The sequence below is a fragment of the Salvia miltiorrhiza genome, chromosome 3 (genome assembly GCF_028751815.1).
Source record: "Salvia miltiorrhiza cultivar Shanhuang (shh) chromosome 3, IMPLAD_Smil_shh, whole genome shotgun sequence".
Classification (NCBI taxonomy): domain Eukaryota; kingdom Viridiplantae; phylum Streptophyta; class Magnoliopsida; order Lamiales; family Lamiaceae; genus Salvia; species Salvia miltiorrhiza.
The window spans coordinates 32,543,344-32,564,503 of record NC_080389.1 but is presented as its reverse complement, the minus strand read 5'-3'; the positions used below and the strand labels follow the sequence as shown (position 1 = coordinate 32,564,503).

The following is a 21,160-nucleotide window of genomic DNA, read 5'->3' as shown; positions in this document are numbered from 1 at the left end:
AGCTGAACTCAACAGCACTTCAACTGCCAGAGCTGAAATCCACACGTCAGAGCTGACCAACCCGGCAGAGCTGAACTCAACCGCCAGAGCTGACCAACCCGACAGAGCTGGATTCCGCCGCCAGAGCTGACTAGCTCGGCAGAGCTGGAATTCACGCCCCAACTCAAAAAGCTCAACACTCACCAATCATGCTCATCAACCAAACGGTTCTCATGCTCCTCACATGCCTCAAAACTTCAAACTCAATCTATCATGCTCAACTTCTATCCTAGAACACAAAAACATACTAACATACCTCATGCCATGCTCAAACTCAAGACACAAAGCAGCCATGCTCGACAAAACCTACAGCTTATCATGCTTGGAAAAATACAAATTTAACATATAACAATCCTAGCATACTCCTAAACACATATAACAAGTCACAACGATTAAATAAAAATCGAAGGACGAGCTATGACGAAGAACACGGACGGGCTGCCCTCACGGGTTTCATAGCTAGGGTTCGAACCATCCTTAACTCCTTCATTAAACATGCTCAACTATTACCCAAGAACAACATACTAAAATCTCACGACGATCCGACGTCGTTTCAAAATAAAGTCGAGAATCGACGTTTTTCGACGTCGACTAAAATCGAAAAGCAAACTATCAAAACGTAGGTAGAGATATTACCTACTTAGATACGTGCTCAAAAAGATGATCGGGGCTCGTCTCCTTGCTCAAAACAGAGCTCAGATGCTCCAACCCAAGCAAATTAAAATGGTGTTATGCGTGAACTAGTGTCTGTTTTAAGTGTTGTGTGTGTGAGATTAAAGTGTGAGTGGAGTGTTTGGCTGATACAGCCGTAAGTAAGTTAGGGGAAAGGGGTTTGGGCGGTTGGGGGGTTGGTTAGGGGTAGGGTAGGTTTAGATATTTTAGGATATTTAATCCTTTAATCGTTAAATATCTCGTTTCGTCTCGATTTAACGACTAACTACTCATACTCTTCGTTACTCGCCCTCTCAACCTCTACTCACTTTCATGACACTCGTAATTCTATATAAATATAGAAAACGCAAGCTCGTTCTCGAAATTCTGATAAACGAGCTCGGTTTGTTTATCGAGAAAATCCGATTTACTATTCACTCGTCGTCCAAAAATAAAAACTTTCATTATTGGACTCGTATCGAAAAACTAAGAATATTTCTCGACGACGTGCACATAAGATTTTGAAAGTCGACAAAAAGACGAAGTAGCAGTATTTTACTATTCATCGTCAAAAAGTCAGAAATTTCAAAAACGTCTTAACGGACTCAGATCTCACTTCCGAGTTCATCGTTCTCATTCAAATAATTATCTCGAATTATTCAAATACTCAAACTCAAATACGGATATAAAATCCCACATCATTCTCACATCATCAAAAGAACATCTCAACATCTTAAAAATAACAAGAAAACTTCATATAACTCCTCATCTCTTCACAAAGTAATCAAATAAGGGATCTAAACCTTAATTAGTCAAACTCAAGCAATTAAACACGTCATCAAAAGCCCGGGTATTACATTAGCTGAGAATGTAGTAGCTTTAAACTTGTTCATAGAATTTATCTAAGTCTTTTCTTCTTAGATTTAGGGGGTGTTTATTTTGGAGGATTAGCCTTGATAGATAAAAATAGTAAGGATTATCCCTTGTTTACTTTGATGGATTGCAACTTTGGGATATCCCAAGACCCTTGATTATTTTTATCATTTAAGCTAATTTGTTTTATTCTTATCCCATGGAAAAGGTGGGATTGAAGATATCCTACTTTTGAGGATAAAAATAGTTAATCATACAAAGTAAACGCTTCCTTAGGATTTAACAGAGTGCATTTTCATCTAGGAATTTCCTTATCCTTTAATTTTGTTATGGTCATCATGGATTTTGCATATCATTAAGTTTTGGCATTAATCAAAATATAAATTTTTTCTAACAATATCTAATGAATTAATATATTTTTATAAATATATAATATGTTATTTACAAAATTATTCTTAAAATAAAATATATAATGAAAATATGATAAATAATTTATATTTAATTTATGTGTATAACACTTTTTATATTAATATAAATGTAGGTCTCTTGTATGTGTCGATCAGATATTAGAATTAAAAATTATATAAGCTGCACACATTTTTTTTTATCAAATTCTGATATATTGAAATTTAATTAAACTTGTGACAATTAAGACTCGTAAACTCCGCACATAGGTAGAGCCACGTAAGGAAAAAGAGAAATCTAGCCGCAATAGGATTGAAGCCCATGATAAATCTCCTCAACACCCACTACCACCAAACCTGTAATTTAATCTTGGAAAAAGTAACAATTAAACCACTAACATATATGGATATTTCTATGGCGTTTGATACTCTATACTCGATATTGGATCAATCATCCCCAATGTCCCAATTTCGGTGCAATTAAACCCCTTCTTAAATGTCTATTAAACATTGTCTTTTTTTTTTACAAATATAATCTCCGGCAAGCTCCCTAGCCTCAAACTTAGAGAATATTGTTCGGTCACGCTGCAATGGGGTGAAGAAATCTCCTTCGTTAGCAAGATTAAAAGAGGAAAAAAAGATTCAATACTTTCAAATCAATTTTAAGAAAATTTATCCATTACTCCAATTCTCGACAGTCATTACTAATGGGGTGGAGTTGAGAGAGATGAAAGCTAAAAACTAAAAATGATGGTTGAGGAAAAAACATTGTCGGAGCATCTCCACAAGCTAATTAGGGTAAAATATGTGTAGGAGCTCGAAAACCTATTGCAATTGCTGTGGCAAACCCGAAAAATTGGTCTCTCGAATTCGCAGAAGTCTTCCATTCACTCTTTCTTGATCTTCCTTCGCCCTACGATTTAGACCCAGTCAGTTCTTTTTTCCTGTTGATCTTCCTCTGGTGGAGTGCAAGGGGATGATGTGCGTCATTTTTCTGTCATAATTTTAGGAGCCAGCTAGCCTGCGAGTGTGGGTCGGGGCTGGGATGAAGAGCGGCAGTGTTGGACGCAAACGGCGGAGAATCGTAGGTATGTGTGAATTTTGGGGAGATTTGTAGGTATGTGATCTGTGATGTGGGTGAGAACGAGTTGGCGGAGCTGCCGCACTGCTCTGTGTTGACGGTATGTGATGTAGCTCCTCCACCTCAAATTTGTAAAAAAAAAAAAAATAGACGGCGTTTTACGGGCATTTCTAGGATAGGTTTAACTACACCGAAATTGGGACATCCAAGAGGTGATTGATCCAATGTCGAGTATAGTGGGCCAAACGCTATAGGGGTGTCAATGTTAGGGGTTTAATTACTACCTTTCCCTTTAAACTTTCTAGTAAATTGATGAAATATTACATGCGAACTACTTCCTCCGTGCCTAAAAATTATGGTCTAATGAAAATGGGACAATTCAAAAAAAAAAATGTGATTGTTGTGTTTAAGTCGAGATTAGGTCGCACACCTTTTTTGTAAATAGTAAGAGAGGAAGTTTGTGGAATTATTTCAAAATAAAGAAATACCACAATTTTTCAAAGATGTCCCGAAATGGTAATAAGACCATAAATTTTAGGGAATATAACCTCGTTTTTATTTAACCATAAGCAGTTTGTTATTCGTACAATATAATACATCAGACAACAATAACTAAATAGAGATGCTATTTGGGACACCCTTCCCTGTGACACCAGGTCCAGAATAGGGTTTCAAAAGCTCGTACGGCACCACTCCAGCTCCCGACCTATTCTTGAGGTTGGTATCAGCATTTCTGGCATCAATGACCCCTTCAATCTCCTTCAATCTCCCTTGGTAACGTTCAAATGCAGCGCTGATCACTTTATCATCCTCCCAGTACGGCTCAATTCGACCACCAATGTACTCTTCATCAGGAGAGTGGTTGGACAGAACATCTAAAATCGTCATAATTACTGTTGCTTGAAGTTGCGATGGGAAACAGTCTAGAAGGATCGCCTCCGGCCTTTCCATAAACTTCTCTTCAACAGCGGGGCTCGGTTCTTCGCAAGGCATCGGCGTTCGAGCAATGGTTGGCCTATTCGGAAAGTATGCTCCAAAATCAAATTGCCCAAAGTTTACAGCTGCGTGGTGACCTGCAGCTGTCCATATAATTGTTGTTAAAATTCCGATTAGATCCTCTGGAGTGTTGAGCTCCGGCCACCATGGCTCGTCCTTCTTATCACCGTGCCCTACTGTTTTTATTTCCGTCCACCACGCCTGAAGCTCCGAATCCGACTGCACCAAGTTGGCTTTAGGATAGAAGTGTGAGACGTAGTCAGTGATCCACTGTTTGATGGAATCCCATATCAGCAAACCGTCGTTTGCATAAGGGTAGTCCTCAATAGTCAGCTTCAGGCCGTGAGGCGCACTTGGATCTTCCACAGCCATTCCTCTGTCAAATCAAAACAGGATGTCTAGTTAGAACTAATAGTTAATATATGGAAACATATAGCTATTTTCATATTGCAAAGACAAAAATACCCTCAAAGATAAAAAAGATAAAATATACTCCCTAGCTCATTCCTCATAAAATATATTCAATTTGTTATTTTCTTCCGTCCACATAAAATGTATCCAGTCTATTTTTGGTAAATATTTCACTCACAATAAAGTGGAACCCTTACTCTACTCACAACACATTCAACTACTTTATTAAATCTCGTGTCATTTATAAAGAAATACTTTTATAAGGACGGCTGGAGTAATTACTTTGGCCTAGACTACTATTTTGCCTTTAATTCATAATTTTATTATTTAATTTGTAGACAAAAAAAAAAGTCAATTCCCAATTAAAAAGCTTTGTGGATATGAATTATTATAACAATAAGGATAAAATTATTGAGATTCAGTGTACCATATTTGATGTTCCACTTTCAATTTTATTTATTTTCTTATACTCGATTTGTTCACAAAAAAATAGTTGTAAAAAGGAACAACACGAGTTTTAATAAAAAAAAAATTGAATTTATTGTGAGTGGAAAAATGGGCCCCACTCAAAGATTAATAATGATAATTAAATATATTGTGAGTAGATATAAGAGCCCACCATGTGATAGAAATTTTCCAAAAGTGAAAGGGAATAATTTTTGTGGATGTCCCGAAATGGCAAAAGTAGACTATTTTTTATAGACGGAAGGAGTATATTTTTGCTTCCATTTCAACTTTGTATGCTTTAATTTAATTTTTTGATTATTAACTAGGGTTTATTCCATCTGATTAGGGTACATAATTTTTTTTATCATTTAATTTCACTTTTATTAGCTAATAGTAGGTTGATAAACTTAAAGTTATGGTATATATTTTTTTTAAAATTTATTTTTTTTGAAATAAAAGTTAAGTATAGTTTATACTAGTATAATAAATTTTATATTTATAAAAAATATTATTAAAACAATAAATATAAAAGTGAGACATGGTGACACACATACAATTAATCTCATCCTATCCCAATTGCAAGAGTGCTTATATTTTATATTTTATTTTTTTTATTTTAGTGACAATTTTTAATGTTTACGGTAGTAAAATAACAATTTGATTAATTAGTGCATTCTATAATTAATTTAATTACCTGCTAATTAATTCTGCCGGTAGTGCCTGTAAGTCAAATTGCCACAGCTGGTCATAGGCAGCTGAGCTCAACTCAATGGAGTACTTTTTAGGAGAAAAAGAAGTCTCAATGATCCCATTGGCATTTATGAGTGCCTGACGAGCCAATGCATTAATCTCCATTGTGTATCGCAGATGAGGATGCAGCAGTCGATGAATTGGGTGCATTGCACTTAGTTGCCTGTGTGTGGCAATTATGTAAGGCTCGGTGCAACAATGAGTTCGTAGCCTGCAAATATATATAATTCATTAGTGCCATCTCTCCTTCTTCTTACTCAACGAGACAAAGTGTGATTGAAATACCAATGACTGATCAACTGATGATAACCGGAGTCGTGAGCAAGGATGTGAGTTTTAGCGAGTCTCCACAACCAGATGCCGGTGGGATCCCAAGATGGTTTAAAAACTTGCCTCCACTGGGGCTTGTCTTCAGTTTGTGGTCGAGTTAGCTCGATGGCAATGGGCCTTAACGTGCCCGCTGGCATCAAGAAGAACAACGTCCTCGATGCATAAAGAGTTGTTCCGTCCAGCTCTCTTACCTTTTGCACATAAGGCAAGAGCAGATCGTGATAGTCTAGGATGAAAAGCTTCTTCTGTTTCACTGCCTGCATATATGCATATATATATATATATATATATATGGTTAATTTTAGCGGAAGGAAGAAAAAAGCATTAAATAGGTGAAGCCTTGCCTCCTCGACTGTCATGAATCCTCTGATATCTTGTTCTAGGAGTTCCGTCGTGATTGCTGACTCCGCCGGTCCATACACCTCGGGATCGAGTTTACTCTTCAACGGCCATTCCTGTTATTCATTCTAATATAAGTAAAAGTCTTTGTGAAAGGTAAATGTTGTAGAGGAGGTGAGGTGCACACCGTGACCAATTGTATGGCACATGGATTGATGCCTGCTAGCGTTTGTCGAGCGAATTCCGCATCCCTAAACCATGCAAGCCTATCTCCTGTAGTAATTATAACACCAAACAGTACACGCACAAAAGTGAGTGTTAATCATATTCATGCAGGGCCAGTTTTGGGCCTATGCGACCCCACAGATTCCCAGAAAATTACTGCCCCGAAATTTTATTAGGCCCATAGATATGTGTATATATATATATAGGGTAGGGTTAATATAAAAACTCCTCTTAAAATGAAAACTAGGAACCAATTTAAAGCCATTGATTTAAATAAAATAGAGGGCTGAGATTAAACTATAGATGCACAATTTCGATTGCATAGATGCACAGTTTCAATTGCATAGATGCACAATTTCAATTTGCTTGAGTATTTTGCATTGTTGGTTTCAATTGCATAAATTGCATATTTTTTAAGTGCACAGTAAAATATAATAGATGCACAGTTTCTTTTGTTGACTAAATCCTAATCATTAGATCTAATATTTAAAAGATCAAGATTAGGTTCTTAGTTCTCATTTTAACAGAGGTTTTTATTAGAACCTCTTCCTATATATATATATATATATATAGGGTTAGGTTCAATGAAAAATGCCTAAATGTAAGAAAGAAGAGAGAAGTAATCTCATCCGTTAATCTTATCTAATCTAACGGATATGATTTATTCACGTCATGTTCAACGGATTTTTCCGTTGAACATTCGTGAACATATACAATATTCTTGGGGATTCTAGGTTTCGACCCCCCATATATTCAACGAAAAAATCCGTTGAACATGGCGTGAACAAATCATGTCCGTTAGATTAGATAAGATCAACAGATGAGATTACTTCTCTCTTCTTTCTTACATTTAGGCCTTCTTCATTGAACCTTGGCCTATATATCTATATATATATATATATATATATATATATATATATATACTATCCCTATTATATATTTAATTTTAAGGAGAATAATGTTTATTTTATTTTATATATTTAGAACAATACATTAATTTATTAGATATTCTCGTTGAGCTCATATTAAAAAGAAAGGAGTCTGTTAGACAACCGCCCAGCCATCTGAAAATGCACTGAAAATTTTATTAGATATTAAAATACTACAAAAATATATTAATAAATTAGATTACCTTATTTAAATTTATTTGATATATATCTCAAACTCTTTTTAGGATCCTGAAAAAGATAAATATCCTATAGGTCGAATTTAACTGCTTAACTAGATAAATGAAAATAACAATAACGTCCTCACTATTACATAAATAAATAAGGTACATGCCACCCATACACTAAATTGTACTCTTTGTGTCCCGATTATAACGTCCCTAAAAGATGGGGCGCACAAATTAAAAAAACTTTAGATAAAGTAAATGAAGATAAAGTAAATTACGAGAAAGATAAAAAGAGTAGTTAAAGATAAGAGAGAGAGAGAGAGAGAGAGAGAGAGAGAGAGAGATAAAGTAAATGTAAAGAGAGATAGACTAATAATAAAGTAATTTATATTTTTTTTAGGTTGAGACATTATAAATGGGAAGTCCCAAAAAGAAAATTGGGACATTATAAATGGGATGGATGGAGCATATGAATGTTATCGTACTTTGATATGTATATGTTTAAAAATTTAGCATGAATGCTAAATTTCTTTAAAAAATACAGTAAAACCTCTATAAATTATGATTTTATTAATTTAGAGAGTTTAAATCATATCGATATATTAATAATTTATTAATATATCAATAAATTAATAATTATTAATTTATTGATAAATTTATATTTTCTAATTTATCTAGTGTTCTGTTGATTTAAAAATTATTATTTTAAATCAAGTGATAATGTGTAAAAATAAATGAGAGATAATATTTAATTTAAATAAATGCATGTATCTATATGTTCATTGTAGCTGATAATAGTGTAGATCATAACGATGATCAAGTTAAAGATATGCCACAATAGGTTCATATTTTAACAAGTTACCATAATATTCCTAATTATTACTCCATCTGTCCCACATCACTTGACCTAACTTTTTTCGGCATAGTTATTTATAAAGAGGATTCCTGATGCAGCCCAAGGTTCGTGATCAAGGAGAGTGGAATGAAGAAGACAATAGGAGATGGTGGAGTTGGCGCGTTAGATAGCCCACGTTTACGTTTGATTTTGATTTATGTGCATTTGGGTCGAAGTTGGAAGACTTTATTTATTTTATTTTCTGCATTGTTATTTTACAACCCAATAGTTAGTTTATTGTGTTATTTTAAAAAATTAGGGAATAAGGGCCTTGTTTGGCTGATTAGGGTTTTATTTAAGTTATTTCCTTATTAGACTAGGTTTAGTTTTTGCCTATATATATGGCTTAGGTGTTGGCCGAATTCTTCAGCCTTGATTAATAATATTTTCGTGAGTTTTTACTCTTCTCTTGAGAGTTTTCGAATTCCTCTTGAAATTCCAAGACGAATTCATCTATCGACGTAACGGCGAGTCAACCAACCCTCGTCGGGTGTCATTCATCGTCCCCAAGTTGCTGCGTCAACATCACGTTAGGGTATAGGGATTCCATCACTTATATCATTCCGTGGGTTAGATTCAATGGTTTTGGGATTTTCATTATCTGTTCCATCTATCGTTCGTTATTCAGTCTTCCGCTTGCGTGATCGTTTTGAACAGTCTGGCAAGGATCGTATCAATTTCTAAAAAAAATTATTTAATTATTTTATTAAAATTGATAGTTTTTTGAACTAACCTAAATCGAGGCTAAAGAAATTTATTAATTTATAGAGTTTATTAATTTATTGAGTATTATTTCAAAGAGATTTTCTTATAATTATAGAATTAAATAGATTAAATTATCATTAAAAAATTAAATATAATTGATATTATATATATATATATATATATATATATATATATATATATATAGGCAAAGGTTCAAATCAATCTCATCCGTTGATCTTGTCTAATTTAACGGTCAGCATTTATTCACGCCATGTTCAACGCATTTTTATGTTGAACATATAGGGGGTCGAACTCCAGAACCCCCAAAAATACTGTATATGTTCAACGGATTTTGATGATGTTCAACGAAATTAGTCAATTACTAATATGTTCAATATATTTTGATGAACATGGGTCGTTCGTCTTCTCAACTGAATGTGGCCCTATATATATAGTGGAAGGATTAAGTGTAAACTCTATCTTAAGGTGAAAACTAGATCCTATGAACAAACACATAAAATACGTAAAAAAAGATAGTCAAGTCGTGAACAATTGTAATACATAAAATACATGAACAAAGATGGTTGAATCTTGTATACACATGAACATTTAGTTGTTCACGATTTGACTATCTCTTGTTCACGTATTTTATATGTTTGTTCATAGGATCTAGTTTTCACCGTAAGATAGAGTTTACACTTGAACCAAACCCTATATATATATATATATATATATATATATATATATATATATATATATAGGGTTAGGTTCAATGAAAAAGGCCTAAATGTAAGAAAGAAGAGAGAAGTAATCTCATCCGTTGATCTTATCTAATCTAACGGACATGATTTGTTCACGCCATGTTCAACGGATTTTTTCGTTGAACATTCGTGAACATATACAATATTTTTGGGGGTTCTGGGTTTCGACCCCCCATATGTTCAACGAAAAAATCCGTTGAACATGCCGTGAACAAATCATGTCCGTTAGATTAGATAAGATCAACGGATGAGATTACTTCTCTCTTCTTTCTTACATTTAAGCCTTCTTCATTGAACCTTGGCCTATATATATATATATATATATATATATATATATATATATATAGGGAGAGGTTCAAGAAAGAACCATAAATAAAAAAAGAACGGAGAACCATTTTCAGCCATTCGATTATCAAGATCTACTGTGGATGTATCATCTTGTTGGATGAATGCAGATCCTGGGTTCGAATCTTGAAGGGAGCAATTTTTTTTATTTTTTTGAGTGCATTAATTTTAACAGCGAATGCATTAATTTTTGCAGTGAATGCATTAGATTTGATGGTTCTCACGTTCTCACAAATAATGTAGTTCTCTCTAGAACCACACCCTATATATATATATTTCTTTTATCAAATAAACTAGCATTGGTTAACGTACATACGCTCATTCGGCCAGTACCATAAAAATATGCAATTAGTTATTATAGTTGGCAAAGTGTTTCTCTCGGAGTGATGGTCACGTTGTTCAATTTCCTTAGGTAGCAAAAACGTTAATGTTTTTATCAGACGTTTTGTATTTGTTCCGTTTAATAATAAATTAATTAAAGGCCTAGTTTAAGAAGTTGCAGAGGAGCTGTTGATTCATGATAAAGAAATCTACTTACGGTCAACGAACTCAGGTGTCTCAAAGCGCAAGACGTTGTTGCCGACGTCAGTGATCGCTCTCACAAGCCTAGGTATAATATTGCCGAGGAATCCGGAGGTGGGAATATCTGGAAGTAGGACTCCTTCGTTGAACAAAGTGTCTATTGCTGAGAAATATGGAAATCCGAGCTCAGGGTCGACCACAATTGTCTTGAGCGCCGGCACCAACGCATGAACCACTGAGTAGATCGTTTTTGCTTGGAACGTAGCTTGCTTTATTTCGGAAAATGCTTCGTCGCGTGGAACATACATCTCGGAGGCCTTAGACTCGGATAATGGATCTGTCGTGTATAGAAGAATTAGGTCTAATTGAATATATATATATATACACGTAGCAAATGCATGTGTGATGGGCTGACCTCGTTTAGTTCTTGGGCGGCCAGTTCTGCAGCGGCGAGGATAGGGATGGTCGGGCCCGCCGAGAACGGGGCGGGCCAAATCGGCGTCGTCGTTGTCCGGGTCGCCGAGGTCGTTGTAGACGTCGTAATCGTAGATCCTATCAGAGGTCTTGCGCTCTCCTTCGCCGTCTCCTCGAAGAATGTCGAGCTCTTTCGATCTGAGTCTTTTCAGCCCGCTTGGAGTTTCGGATGGCAAGTATGACTACATAAATATATGTAAATTACTCGTCCATGACACTAGATGTTATCAAAATGAATACACAATCCAATTGAATTAGCTATGGGAAATCAACCATTCCTTAATTTGCCTCACGACGCAATTCTACGATTTTCCTGAGTAAATTTAGAATAAATTGGGCTTGCATTCGGAAATATTGCTCCTAAAACGGTAAAAACATATTGACACGTTCAAACTAAATAAACTAAATAGCATTGAAAACATTTATATTTTAAACATTTTAAAATCCTTGTCACCAGGGGCGGAGCTAGGGGTGGGGCAGGGGGGTCCCTGGGATTTTAAAAAATAGTAGGGGTATTTTCATAATTTTATATTAAAAATAAAAAATATACTATAATTTTGTCTGCATTATTATTATGTTGAGCTATTTTAAACTGTAATTGGTATGCAATATTTAGAGTTAAGACGTTTTGAAGAAGTGAACACATAATTAATTTATACATATCATGATTGGATTGGATTCTAGAGATTTATTTTTTTAATTTGATATTGAAAGTTACTTTGTCTTACAAAGTTTTATGAGATTTTTGCAAATAAAATCACAAACTATTTCAAATTTGTAATTTTAACGTGACTTTTGACTGTGGTGAATTAAATCACTATTTTTTCAATTACATCCCCTATTTTTTTTCGATCGTCAGAGTGTTGAATTGCAGCTTACGTGGATTAGTAACGACGACGTCGTTTTTGTGAGGCCTAAACGACGTCGTTTCGTACAATTTCAATTAATTTTTTTTTTCAAATTAGAAAGAGACTGTATCTTGTATTTGCACCATAATTTTCAATATGTAGTAATTTTATTGCAAAATACATCGTAACATGAATATTACATGGAGAAATAATTCACACAAACTTCAAGTCAACAATTCGACAATCGAAAAAATTGGGGGATGAAATTGCAAAAATTAAAAAAGATGAGTGATTTACTTCGCTACACTTTCAAAGTTACGTTAAAAAAATTTTGGACCCCCCTTAATCAAAAGTCTGGCTCCGCCCCTGCTTGTCACGAATGTATATTAATTGTCAACACACACTAGATTATACATAATGTAGTGATATCACGAGTGGTTTGATCTCCTTGGTTCTTATCTTTTTCCTCAATAATCTTAATTAAGTAAGAGAATATGAAAAAGACTCATGTGTGGCTATCCTCACTTTTCGGATAATAATAATAATAATAATTATAATAATAATAATAATAATTATTATTATTATTATTATTATTATTATTATTATTATTATTATTATTATTCATCAACTAAGTTTTTTTAAATAATTTATTTAACAATGTACTCCACCCATCCACAAAAAATAGTCCTAGAAGTGGATGACAAGAGTTTTAATAAAAATAGTTGAGTATATTGTGAGTGAAGAAGAGGTCGTCTTAATAATGATAATTAATTATAATGTGAGTGGAGAAAGTTTACAAAAATGGAAAGTGATTAATTTTTATGGACGTTCCAAAATGATAAAAAAAAAAAAAAAAGACTACTCATTTATCCATCCACGAGAAAGAGTCCTATTTGTCCCTTTTGTTTTGTGTCTACGAAAAAAAAAGTTTCATTTCACTTTTTCAACAATCAAATCATACCTTCTCTCTTATATTTAACTATAAATTGTACTTTTATTCATTTTTTTAACTAATAATGTACATTTATTCTATTTTTTGTACTAACACTACCTTTACAAATGTAGGTTTGTGCTTTTATAAGCTTCAGGGGTTATTCTGCAATATTCATTAAGTTGAAGGACTCTCTAGCAATTAGGCATAACAGTTAGTTATTTCTCAGCTAACTGAAGCAGCGGCCGTTTTGCGTGAGGATTTGCAGAAGATCAGTTTGATGTATAAAGGCATTCTCTTATTGTATTCCTTAGTTTGCAGTGTGTATTTTCTTCTCGTAATTTACTTTTACGATATTGAGTTGAGTGAAAAGATTTGGAGAGGTGCTAAGTATAGCTGCTGTAAATTGAAGCTTGAAGCTTCTTCTCTGTACTCTTCCGATTCTTGATAGTGAAAGTATTCATCTCCTTGTCCGTGGATGTAGGCCTTCGTGGCTGAACCACGTAAAGAATCCGTGTCATTGTTTTACTTTGATTTTACATTTTGATTCAACAACAAATAATTATACTTTTAAGGTGCATTCTTTTTTATTGAAAATTTATCATGAGAAAATGAGAGATAACAAAAAATTCCCATTTAAATGTCTTCTTTCTTACAAAAGAGAATTTCACCATTTCTCATTTATTCTTTTCACTCCAATGAGGAATATCTTTGAAGTGAAAAGATGAATGAGAAAAGGTGAAATTTTATTTCATAGTATACGAGGTGAAAAGAAATTAGGCATTTAAAAGAGAAAATATTTTATTATCTCTCATCTTTTCAATGATAAATTTACCAATTAAAAAGAACACACTCTTATTCTACTTATAATAATTTTAACAACTTTATTAATCTATCCTCAAACGACACTTTTTTTCGCGAATGACTGAAGTATGTTTGGAGGGAGTAATTAACTAGTTAAACACATGCTCCCCACTGTGTGCACATGCTTACAATGTCAGGGGAATATCACCCTCATAGAATATATATTTTCGCTCCATCACAAGGATGTAAACTTTTTTTTGATAAGATTAAGAGAATGACTTTTAACATATTTAGTGTTAACAAAAATTTCCATGAGTGAGTGTCTTATACTTAATTTATGATTGCAGAGTAATTAATACCCATCCAGTAGTTTATTTTTGTCAGTTTAAAACATTCACAAAAATTATTATTATTTTTTTTTTTGAAAACTTTCTATCACATATGATGAACCCCTTTCTCCACTCATAATATAATTAATTATTATTAATAATACTAGTTTTTAAGTTGGACATTTTCACACTCACAATATACTTAACTATTTTTATTAAAATTCATGTCGTTTCATTTTAATACTATTTTTTTTATGGACGAAAGTACTTTTTTGGGGGAAATGCAGAGTAATACCTAAGTGCAGTTATTTGGATAATTATACATGCAAATGATCGATAAAATAAAGCTGACTTAAGATGAGGTGGATATTAATTTGTAAATTAGAAATGGTAATATAGTAGTTTTATAGAAAAGATTACATTAACTATAAATTACTCCAAAAGTCGCGTAAAATAATAAAAACACACTTAAATGGACCACAAATAATATTACATGTGGTGAGCAGAATCTCATTATCCTTCCATGATTATATATGGGACCATCTATGTGTGAACCACTTGAATGTAGACGGTGTATGTCATAATACTATGTTAAGAACGACATACCAATGGAGTACTGAGACTTTTTGCAATTAAAATAAGTTCAAAACACATTAATATCAGATGGGATCGTCTCTCACTCTCTTCCAATAATCCAATTATCTTTTGGCCGTGACTGTGGGACCACATATGTGACGAGTGAACCACTTAATTAATTGAGTATTACTATTATTTTAGGAACGACAACATACTAATGGAGTACGGAGCCACGAGGCTGTCCCCTCCCAAATTTTGAAATTTTGTTTTAAATATAGAAACAATATAGTCAAATGGCCATAATGAAAATTGAAAATTATTTTTTAGCCCCTAATTTTAAAACATCAAAATATGACCATTAATTAGGTGGTAAGCCTAATTTGCTCTTTTTACTCGGCCGCTGGGGTGATTGCGCGACCGCTGGATGATTGCACGGCCGCTGGAAGCTTATGGGTGAGTTGCGCGCTCGCGAGGAAAAGCCAGCGCCCGCTGCGCGTTGACACTTATAGCACTAATAGTGCCATAAGTGCCATATGCATCACTTTATTATTTGGTTTTATTTTGGATTTCCGTTGGTACTTATGGCACTATTAGTGTCATAAGTGCGTATGGCACTAAAAGAACAATTTTAAACACTTCCCCGTAGGATGTTCCATTTAGGGTTTAGATGTTCGATTTAGGGTTTAGATTATTCATTTAAGGTTTAGATGATCCATTTATGATTTATTGATTCTATTACTGTTGCTTCTGTTGCACGTATGACACTTATGGCAAGTGCCATAAGTGCCAAAAGGACCATTTTACTTGGTTTTATTTTGGATTTTCGTTGGCACTTTTGGCACTATTAGTGCCATAAGTGCCAGCGAAAATCCAAAATAAAACCAAAATAAAATCCTGGCACTTATGACACTATTAGTTCCATAAGTGCCTAACCCACCCCGGCACGCGACCCACGTGCCTGATCCTACCCGGTCCGTCTCATTAAGGGTAAAAACGTCCAAATAAATAAAAATGGACAAATTTTATGTTTTTTCAATGTTTGGCCATAAATTGTGTTTTATGCTTCATTTTGGCTACTTCAAAATTTTACTCTTAAATATATATAGATATATGTTAATACCTATTATAAAAAAATAGATAAATATTTAATTTTATCCCATCGTATAAGCATTTTAATAAAAATATTTCAACTTAAGGATAAGTACATAGAAGTACACATCATTTCAGAGTTTAATTATTTATGTCCTGAAAAAATATTCCGATATCTAAAAATTGATGTGGAATGCCGGAATCCACATTCGTAACTACGTGACATATTTTATTGGTGTGGTGAATGTGTCACATAAGTTGCGAACGTGGAATTCCGACATTCCACGTCAATTTTCAGATGTCGAATTTTTTTCTCGGGACATAAATAACTAAACTCTGAAACGATGGGTACTTGTATGCACTTATCCTTAAGTTAGGACATTTTTACGATGAGACAAAATCGAATATTTATCCTAAAAGAATTTTGTTTTACAAAAGAGTATTGGTTGTTATATTCCCTCATATATACTTAATTTAAAGATAATTGTATTATTTAAAACTATATAATCTATGAAAATATTGTTTGTTACTACTCCCTCCGTCCCACGAATCTTGACACATATTCCTTTTTGGGCCGTCTCACGAATCTTGACACATTTCTAAATATGGTAATAATTATTACATTCTTTCTCCTACTTTATCACTTTTATTACCTTCTCTTTCCTCTTTATCACTTTTATACTTTATTAACTACACACTTAAAACACTAATCTACAACTCCTTAATGCCCGTGCCGAAACCAAACGTGTCAAGATTCGTGGGACGGAGGGAGTATTATGCTTGTCTTTTAATAGAAAACGCCTAAAATGTATGGAAATGTCCAAAAAAAAAAAATGTTTGTTATTACACTATTATGCTTGTCTTTTATTACTATTGATTCTAGCTTGTACTGTATTGAACTATATAATCTATGAAAATGTTGTTCGTTATTATAACTATTATGCTTGTCTTTTAATAAAAAAATGCCTAAACGTACGAAATGCCCAAAAAAAACCTATTTTTTTTTTGTAATATATGAAACTATATAATCTATGAAAATGTTGTTCATTATTATTACTATTATGCTCGTATTTCAATAAAAAATTAATGCCTTAAATATACGGAATGCCCAAAAAATTTCTCAGGGACTGCCGCCCCCCAAACCCCTTATAAGTTCAAACCCCCCCCGCGAACTTAATTTCTGGCTCCGTCCCTGAATGGAGTGAGATTTTTTGTAATTAAAATAAATTCAAAACACATTAATATCAGATGGACCCTCTATCTCACTTTTAGTTTTGCTATACCTTAAATATATTCCATAATTTTTCTAAATCGATATGGAAGTGAACTGCACTTAAAGATGCAATGCAAGTAAGTAATTAGAGATGGGGTAATTAACTAACCTTATTTGAGAAAAAGACTCTTTTCTCAGGATTATCGAATTTGGAATGAATCCAGGATTCACAGTTTATATGGATAGCGCCGGAGGGCAATCCATCAAAGACTATGTTCTTTACAAACATTTCCTTATGATGTTCATTCTCAAGTTTTACTGCACCGATCTCTCCAAAATCTTCAGGAATTTCGAAATCGGACTCGTAGTAGATCTCATTCTCATTGTTTCTAGATTTACGCGCATACGATTGCACTGTCGCCTTCTCCTCTCCAGATTCTTCATTTTTTCAACAAATCAACAAAAAAATATAACCAATTATTGACTTTGTTGAGAATTAATAACCACATATATAAAATTTATGAATTCGAAATCAGCAAATCAATAATACTATATGAATTAGTAAGATGCAGCGGTGGAGCTGGACTTTCGACTTGGGGGGGGGGGGGGGGAGTTCAATTTTTTTTTTCTTGGAGAAAATTACTCCAATAATTAAATTAAATAATAATAATTTTTTTCTTGGAGAAAATTAATAATTAAATTAAATTATAAAAAGTTACAAGCTAACTTTCAAGTTTATACAAATCAAATTCATAAAATTAAGATGGATAAAACATTGCAAAGCGAAGTAGCTTTCAATATCAAAACAAAAAATAATCTCTAGAATCCAAACATAACATATGCTCCCTCCATCCCACTTATATTGACACTTTTACTTTGGGCACGGAGATTAAAAATAATGAATTGAGAGTGTAAAGTGGGTGGGGACCATTTGTTTAATGTGTGTATAGAAGGTAGGGACCACATACTATTTTTGAAAAGTGTCAATATAAGTGGGACAAACAAAAAAAGCAAGTGTGTCAATATAAGTGGGACGGAAGGAGTATAAATTAATTATGTGTTCACTTCATGAAAACGGCGATTCAACTCTAAAGTTTGCATTCCAATCACATGTAAAATAGCTTGACTCGATAACGTTGGAAATAATTTCATATTTTTTATTTTACTTTTTTTAATAATATATTTATAAAATTATGAAAATACTCCTATACTTTTTAAAAATTTCGGGGGATCCATGACTAGGGATGGCAACGGGCCGGATCTGGACCGGGTCTGGCCAATACCAGATCCAGATCCATTTTCATATACTAGATCCAGATCCAGATCCAGATCCGTGGATCTAAAAATTTTAGATCCAGATCCAGATCCGTCAGATCCGCGGGTCCAAATCCATGGACCTACTATTTTTAAATTAAATTAAAAAAATTTCAAAAAATCAACAACACCTAATTACCATCATGAAAAATATAACACAAAATACTTTTATCTAATTACTTTTAGTTTTTATTCTTTTGAATATAATTTATTTATTATTTTTAATTTAGTTAATATTATTAGTAAACTAAATATAAAATATAAAATATATATATAAAATAAAACGGATCCACGGGTCGGATCTGGGCCGGATCTGGATCTAAAATTTCAAGATCCAGATCCGAATCCGTTTTCAAAACTGAGATCCAGATCCAGATCCGTTTTACGGATCTGGATCCACGGATCTGGACCGGGTCCAAAATCCGTAAAAACGGATCTGGATTCACGGATCTGGACCGGGTCCAAGATCCACTGCCATCCCTATCCATGACGACCTTCTTGCCCATCTCCTGTCTCCGCCCCTGCACACTTCCCAACCATTTATTAAAATCAGTTCCCTAAAGAGATCACGACATTTTTGGCGGGAATTACGATGTTGAATTTCAATTCGATTGATTGCTCTGTGCGTGGTCCTATTGTAATTGGAGAATAATTCCAGTGTGGTTAGGGATGGCAGTGGATCTTGGACCCGGTCCAGATCCGTGGATCCAGATCCGTTTTTACGGATCTGGATCTCAATTTTTTGGACCCGACGGATCTGAATCTGGATCTCAGTTTTGAAAACGGATCTGGATCTGGATCTTGAAATTGTAGATCCAGATCCGGCCCAAATCCGACCCGTGGATCCGTTTTATTTTATATATATTTTTTATATTTTATATTTAGTTTATTAATAATATTAACTAAATTAAAAATAATAAATAAATTATATTCAAAAGAATAAAAACTAAAAGTAATTAGATAAAAGTATTTTGTGTTATATTTTTCATGATGGAAATTAGATATTGTTGATTTTGTGAATTTTTTTTAATTTAATTTAAAAATAGTAGATCCATGGATCTGGACCCGTGGACCCGCGGATCTGACGGATCTGGATCTGGATCCAAAATATTCAGATCCACGGATCTGGATCTGGATCTGGATCTAGTATATGAAAACGGATCTGGATCTGGTATTGGCCAGACCCGGTCCAGATCCGGTCCGTTGCCATCCCTAAGCGTGGTCCTATTAATTGGAAAATAATTCTTGGGAGTATATACGCAACATGCATGACAAAATTTACATATTCTCTTTAGAATGCAGGCACTGATTATTTCATGTAATTTATACAGATTATGCTTCAGAAATTAATGCTACAATAAATATTTTAAGTTCACTAAATCGTTACACGTGATATTCTATTTATAGTATGTACTATTTGAAATGTCAAGTCAGGAGGTAACATCAGAAAAACAATTAAAGTCTGATGCATTCCATTTTCAATATTGTATTTCCGTATTGATGCTGACTAACATTATCGTTTCTTCAAGATAACATTGTGACTTGTGAGGTCGTGCTTTAAAGAAAGTACACTATACATAACGAATTACGTATATGAATGAATGAGAAATTCATGTTTTTTCAATGAAAAAGAAAGTGTACTGTAAAGAAATTAAACCTAAAACCTATTCTAAAATGCAATTTGATGCTTTTTTTTTACAGTGTTTTTTATTTATTTATATATACTTACTAGGATCGAGATCTGCAGCAACGAGCTCGACAAGTAGGGTTTTACCGAGCAAGTCGGTTATCCCGTCGAGCCCTAGGCTCTCGGTGAGGTGGGTGAGGGGGCCGCCCACGGTCTCAAGCGCGGTGATGACCACCTTAACGGAGGTCGACTTCTTGGTGGAGGTCAACAAGGCTTTCACGCCGTTGGAGGCGCGACGTCGTAACCGTACACTCCTTTGTTTAGATCGGCTAGGAATTGGAAATGAAGATGCAACATTTCTTGCGCCAGAGAGGAAATGGTTGTATAAAGGAAGTAGGGTTTGATTTGTTACACGTGGAGAATTGTGGAGGTTATGGATTAGCATCATTTTTTCAGAAATTTCAGGATAGATTGTAAGTTTAATACAAGAAGTAAAATGGTGGTGTTTGTGCTTGTGGGTGATTGGAGCAGGACTTCTTGAGTTCTTTATATAGAAGATGAATGTAGAAAAACATCGTACCCTAAAGACGAAGAAAGAGACATCTAAACAAAATTCTACTTACACATGGCATAAAACGAAACCATGATTTTCATTAATCCTATTCAATTTGAAATCAATTTTAAAATTAGCCATAATTTTGTGATTATAATATATTAAAAATATAATTTTTAATTTAAAATCAATTTTCAAATTGAATGATAATTTTGTAATTATAATATATTCCATTCCCTCTGTCCTGGATAAATAGCCATACTTTTTCTTTTTAGTTGTCCACAATAAATAGTCTTATTCTATCTATGTACACTACCCCATAACATGATACTTCCTCCATCCATAAAATCGTTGCCACTTTTGTCGTTTTGATCCGTCTACAATATCTTTGTCACTTCCATTTATTACAATAGGATCCACAAACTCCACTCACTACAATAGTGTGACCGAACTCACAACCATACCCATTACTATCAACTACTATCACTACAAAAAATGCCTAATTTCCGACGAG

General features: G+C 33.8%; 1 protein-coding gene across 1 annotated transcript; it reads right to left on the bottom strand.

The window, feature by feature from the left end:
• Positions 1-3,580: 3,580 nt before the first annotated feature.
• Positions 3,581-20,745, bottom strand: LOC131014063 (linoleate 13S-lipoxygenase 2-1, chloroplastic). Its single transcript, XM_057941984.1, has 9 exons — positions 20,196-20,745; positions 17,322-17,590; positions 11,304-11,544; positions 10,905-11,225; positions 6,509-6,594; positions 6,327-6,437; positions 5,938-6,239; positions 5,597-5,863; positions 3,581-4,420 (listed from the first exon to the last, which is right to left on the bottom strand). Exons 1-9 carry the CDS (start codon positions 20,539-20,541, stop codon positions 3,661-3,663), a joined length of 2,703 nt encoding a protein of 900 aa, XP_057797967.1. The 5' UTR covers positions 20,542-20,745; the 3' UTR covers positions 3,581-3,660.
• Positions 20,746-21,160: the final 415 nt, after the last annotated feature.